Source organism: Phascolarctos cinereus, unplaced genomic scaffold, assembly GCF_003287225.1.
Source record: "Phascolarctos cinereus isolate Bilbo 61053 unplaced genomic scaffold, phaCin_HiC Scaffold_330;HRSCAF=931, whole genome shotgun sequence".
Classification (NCBI taxonomy): domain Eukaryota; kingdom Metazoa; phylum Chordata; class Mammalia; order Diprotodontia; family Phascolarctidae; genus Phascolarctos; species Phascolarctos cinereus.
The window spans coordinates 927-6,675 of record NW_027555659.1 but is presented as its reverse complement, the minus strand read 5'-3'; the positions used below and the strand labels follow the sequence as shown (position 1 = coordinate 6,675).

Below are 5,749 nucleotides of genomic sequence, written 5' to 3'. Positions count from 1 at the left end.
TTCAGGGATGGACCCTGTTACATTGGAATTTGGGCCAGGCTATAACAAAGTGCAGCATGACAGTCGGCTGCTGAGGCTAAAAACAGCGGGAGCTTAGGACAGAAGAGAGTAGGCCAGCTCTGCTGAAGAACAATGTCCCTTAGCCCCAAGTGGTGAGTGGGGCCCCTGCAGGGACCACTGCCGGGACCTTTAAGGGTTTCATGCTCGCATGATTAGTCAGGATGAAGGGGCCAGCTGCAAACTTTAATTTCCTGATGACACAAAAGAGCTACGAACAATATATAGATAGGATTTGAATTTGTAATAAGCATTGGCCTAGATCACAGCCAAGGATATTCAATGTGCGCCCCCACCCTCCTAACCCCCTCGCCCACAAACTGCTCTCCAAGGTTGTTAGGGTTTTCCTATTGAGGACATATTATTTATTGTCAGTTATTTCAAGTAATTTATCTTGGGAAGTAAGTCCTGAGACTGGATGCTGTTGGGAAAAGCCCACTATATTCTAGCTCCAGGATTCTGATTTTCTGATGATGTACTCTGTACTCCCAGGCCAGTGTCTGGCCCCAAGAAAAATGTTAACACAGGGAATGTTCTTGTGAGCTCACAGAAGAAGACACTGGCCTGAACTATTGAGTTAATCTTGGGAGAGTGAATTAAAAACAAATGTAGACACACACACAAATCAAGTCTAAATCTGTCTCAGACTCATAGGAAGTTAAATCAGAATGACAACAGCTAGCTTTTATATGGCACTTTAAGGTTTGCAAAATGCTTTACAAATATTAACTTATTTTGCCTTCACAATAATCCTGGGAGGTAGGCACAATTATTATATAGATAGGGATATTTTATAGATAAGGATAGATATTATTTTATAGATAAGAATAACTGAGGCAGAGGTTAAAATGACTTGTCCAGGATCACCCAGCTAGTAAGTGTTTGAGGCTGGTGTATGGACTTAGGTGCCCCTAACTCCAGATCCAGTGCTATGCCATCTAGATGCCTAAAGATTATCTACTCTAATTTTACTGACGAGGAAACTGAATTATAGAGAGGAGAAAGGTCACACAGTTATAGTAAGTACAAAAACTTGCTGTCTTCTGATTCTAAATCAGTATCTTTTCTACTACATGATCAATTCATCAACTTTGATTCAGTGCCTGTTCTGAACTTTACTGTCTCCTTGCTACACAACACTTTGCCTAAATATTGAAATAGAATTCCACTGATTTGCTTTAGGTTTTGCAAATCAGTGGAATTCTAGAATAAACTGACCAATATTACGGGGATTAAGCCACATGTTGGGGGTAAAAATACAGCCCCCATGAAATGTGTTTTTATTATATGTAAAAACATGATATAAGAGCTGATATGAAGTCATAAAGTGAGTACTACTCTGATCACCCATCATGAGTGTGATAAAAGGGTTTCAGATTACATTCTTCTTATCCTGATTTTCTTGAAAGTTCCTTTGTTTGTTTGTTTTTTGAATAGGATTCATCTGTTACAATTACCTCAGGTGCATGAAATCCTGAAAGAAACTACCGCAGAATAAGAGTCAGCTGTTTTTTTTTTCCTTCATATACAAAAGGAATGGGGACAATGTGTTCATTGGATGAAAAGAAAATCCTTCCCTGTGTTATTTGTGTAATGGTGAGTCAGTCTTTGGAAGCCCTTGTCAAGTTCTAGTGCCTCGAAATTCTATACTTGCATTCCTTGCTTTGACACTGAAGGTGTCCTGAGGCTCCATCCAGCTGAAAGGAAGCTTACCAGCTGCTGGGGTGAAGATCTGCTGCCTCCTGGGTGCAGCTGCTACAGAGATTGCTCCCTGTTCCAAGGGGAATATGTTGTCATCCAACTGGACAGAGTCTGAGGGGGTGGGGTGGGATGAGGTAAATCACTTTCTCTGCCTGTACCTCAGTTTCCCCAAGTGTAAAATGAAAAAGCTGGACCAGCTGATCTTGAATGGTTTTTCCAGTTTGATTGTCCAATGATTATGATAGATTGAAGAACAAGAGAGGCCCATTCTCATTTGTTCTCCACTAGTGAAACAGTTCCCCTCTCTCGTTTCCCAGGAGCTCTGTATGACCTTCACTCCTGCTCCTGACTGGCCTCACCAAGTGAATCCATGAGGACGCCTCAGAGCCAGCCCCTGAGTCATCTACACTTCACACAGCTGGGGACGACTTGACTACTGGGTGTTAGGCCAGGCCCTTCATTTTACAACCAAGGATATTCCTTCAAAGTCATGCTTGGATTAGGCAGGTTACTCTTTCCAGCAGACAAAATATCTGAGAGAGAAGAGAATCATACTGGAGCCCCATGGCCCTCCATCCATTCTTCCTTCTAGTACAATTGAGCTAATTGATGCGGCTGGAAAACAGTTGAACTGCTAATGGGAGCCAAGGAAGTGTTGGGGGCCCAAGACAAACGGTTCTTGGCTCATGTCACCTAAACAGCTTAAGTTTCAATTTTGAAAATTACTTCAGTTTTACTTAAATCATCTTCGGTGCCAAGCAGCCAATTTTGTGAACTGATGCATGACAAAGCCATCCCATCTGCAGTGAATACACTATCAATTTTATTTGACCTACAGAAACAGGAGAAGGTAGTTTTTTTCATAGCCATTCTATGGTGCTATGTGAGTAGGGAAAATTCTGTGTGTGTGTGTGTGTGTGTGTGTGTGTGTGTATGTATGTGTGTGTTACTGCATTGGTTTGTCTGAGAAAAAAACAAAGGAAATCAAGTTAAAAACAATTTAGATTTTTTCACAAATGAGGACTGTGTTAAGGGATTAGTGTGAGTCATTTATCCGTGGATCACTGGCAGTTTATATCTTGTGAAATAAGTAGGAGCTTCTTATTTCAACAATAGTAGGTGGGCTATGGGCTATAGCTGATATCTGAAGAATAGCGTCAGAATTTGTGAATACTTCTGATGGGTACTTTGAAAGCCCCAGTCCAATATGACATAACATTTCCAGGGGAGAGTTGGGTTGGGGGCAGGGGAGGAGTCTGTGCTTTATAAATTAGCAATTTTCTCATCACCTAGTTGCTTTCAATAATGTTTTTAAGTCCCCACACAATTCCAGTTCCTGATATAAGTATTTTAATTTATAACCTTCACCTGGTTACATTTTCCATCATGGCAAAACCCAAAGAGAAAATTTCCATCATTGTAAGTCTTTGGTTATTTTGTGGGGTTTTTTTTCCCTTCCTAAATAAGCTGTTTTAATGATAACTTCAATACTAAGAGAATTACATCCCCTAAATAACTGACATTATCCTTTAGTATTTAAGAATGCTAGAGATAATTCGGCTATTAGTGCCTTCATTTATGCTGTTTAGATCTGTTTTCTTTCTCTTTTTAAGACTATTAGTAAGAGTATACTAACTATAGATCACTTTGGAAAATCTTTTTTTATCAGACCTTTGAGATGAGTTGATAAGCTTAATTTTTATGCCTGAGTTTATAGCCTAGAAAAATAAACATGTAGTATCAAAACAGCACCTTCTCTAATGTCTATAGTAATCAGGCTTTTTTACCAGTGAGCCATCTGTAACATGAAGATAAGAAATGAACAAATTGAAAAAATGATATTTAATGATACCATTGAGGATATTAGTCTGTGTCCTTTACTTAATATTTACACAGCTCACACAAAAAGCATTGGGATTTCATCCACAAATTATGATGACAGATAAGAATGCCAAACAGCTCAGGACATCCCAGCTGTGTGTCCTAAAATAAATATATTTCAGGAATGGGAGCTGTGGATATATGCTGTCCCTATTCACTTACCCCATATTGGTATGATGACTGAAGAAGCCCTTATCATAATAACCGCAAGCCCCAAATGAAGATAGAGAACACCTTCTACCTTATTTCATCCTCTGTCTCAGGATCTTGGTGGAGGAGCAGAAATTATAAAACCCGTATTCTTCATTACTTGCACCCTTGATCTTTTGCTAAGCTTTGCGATTCTGTGAATTTCCAAAGTGGGAAAATGAATTTAAGATTTCTCAGCAGTCTGCTATTCCTAAAACCATGTTGGGAGCAAATGACCAGAGTTTGCCCTCGTTAGCCTACTACCGAGTCTCTGTCACCACCTCTGATAAGTGTGCCAAAGGCCTGAATTATGTCATACAAGTTCAGGGTAGGAAAATTTATTTTAAAGTTGCCTTTCCTAGTGAAGGTAAACTAGTAAACCCAAAAGCTTTCTAACTTAAATTTATGTGGAATTTAGAATAAAGACAAATTTATACTCATAAATCATTTTTTGAGTATGATTGTAATAAGGAAAAAAGATCTGACCCATGATATATGTATGTTACTTCAATGAGATGTATATAGCAAAGAGATTTCTACTTGGAAGGGACTTCTGTCCTGAAAGGAGAATTTTTAATAATTGACTGATTAGGATCTCTATGCTTCTCTGAAATGAAAATAATTTTTTGTGGGACATTCTGCATGCAGGTTGGAGATTATGGCCCAATGTGGGTTTACCCCACCTCTACATTTGACTGTGTTGTAGCAGATCCCAGGAAAGGCTCCAAAATGTATGGTTTGAAGAGTTACATCGAGTATCAATTAACAGCCACTGTAAGTGCCTCAAACACTTGTCAAAGCTAGAAGTGTCTTTCTGTTCACACTTCTGGTTCATTTTTCCAACTCTTTTTGTACGTGATGTTCATCTGTTTGTTTTTCTCTTTCTCTGTTCTTATATTACAGAACACTAATCGATCTGTTAACCACAGGTATAAGCACTTTGACTGGCTCTATGAGCGTCTTCTGGTTAAGTTTGGGTCAGCCATTCCAATCCCTTCCCTCCCAGACAAGCAAGTTACAGGTGAGTATATTGCAGACCTGAGCCCAGCAATCATAGAACAACTTGGAGAGAGGAGAGACTGCTATGTAACCAGTCTTTGGATTTGAAAAAGGCACCAGGGAAATCGTAATGTCCATAGCAGCCAGGTGGTGCCACCATGCACAGAGCCCTGGGCCTGGAGTCTGGAAGACTCCAGTTGGAACCCTGACTAGGATACTTAGTAGCTGGACAAGTCACTTGACCTCTGTTTGACTCAGTTTCCTTATCTGTAAAAGGGGGGTTCATAATACCACCTCCCTCCCAGGGTAATTGTGAGGGTAAAATGAAATAGTATTTGTAAAGTACTTAGCACAATGCCTGGCATGTAGTAAGTGCCTTATAAATGTTAGCTATTATAATTGTTCTTATTGTTATCTTACTCATTATTATTTCAAATAGAGATATCATTTGGCTTTTCCTTACTCTTGTGAAATAGTAGTGGAAGCTGCCTGGAGGAGCAGAATATGTAATTTGGAAGAAATTCTTAATGGGAAGTCCATCATTATTATCATTTATTATTGCTATTATTATTTTAAAGCCTCCTGGAAACTCTGAGGCCCTCCTGATCTTTCTCAGGGGCCTTCAAGGAGTTTTAGTGAAACAAAAGTATAACCATATCTTAAAGATGTGGAGGCTAGCGGATGAGCTTAATGTTAATATGCATATGAAGTTGTTCTTATAATTCTCTAGATTTTATGTGTCACTGTTGCCATCTCCCTTAAAAAAGGAAGGAAAAAATAAAATCAGTTCACATTTACAGAGGGCTTTAAGGTTTTACGGAGCACTTTTCTCTAAGTAAGGAAGGTAGGGCAATAATTAATTGCTCCGTTTTACAGATGAGGAACTTGAGGCCTAGACTCAGGTGGCTCAGCTGTGGTCACA

The 5,749-nt window shown here is 39.3% G+C and overlaps 1 protein-coding gene across 1 annotated transcript; it reads left to right on the top strand.

The window, feature by feature from the left end:
* The first annotated feature begins 3,144 nt into the window (after positions 1-3,144).
* Positions 3,145-4,950, top strand: LOC110204382 (sorting nexin-9-like). The gene is made up of 3 exons (XM_020980636.2): positions 3,145-3,177; positions 4,477-4,602; positions 4,732-4,950. Exons 1-3 carry the CDS (start codon positions 3,145-3,147, stop codon positions 4,933-4,935), a joined length of 363 nt encoding a protein of 120 aa, XP_020836295.1. The 3' UTR covers positions 4,936-4,950.
* Positions 4,951-5,749: the final 799 nt, after the last annotated feature.

Bases quoted from the DNA above. Each gene is read 5' to 3' on its own strand.
- LOC110204382 (XM_020980636.2), top strand. From the start codon at position 3,145: ATGGCAAAACCCAAAGAGAAAATTTCCATCATT. The intron at 3,178-4,476 runs GTAAGTCTTTGG...TTCTGCATGCAG, and splicing joins AAGAGAAAATTTCCATCATT to GTTGGAGATTATGGCCCAAT. The intron at 4,603-4,731 runs GTAAGTGCCTCA...CTTATATTACAG, and splicing joins AGTATCAATTAACAGCCACT to AACACTAATCGATCTGTTAA.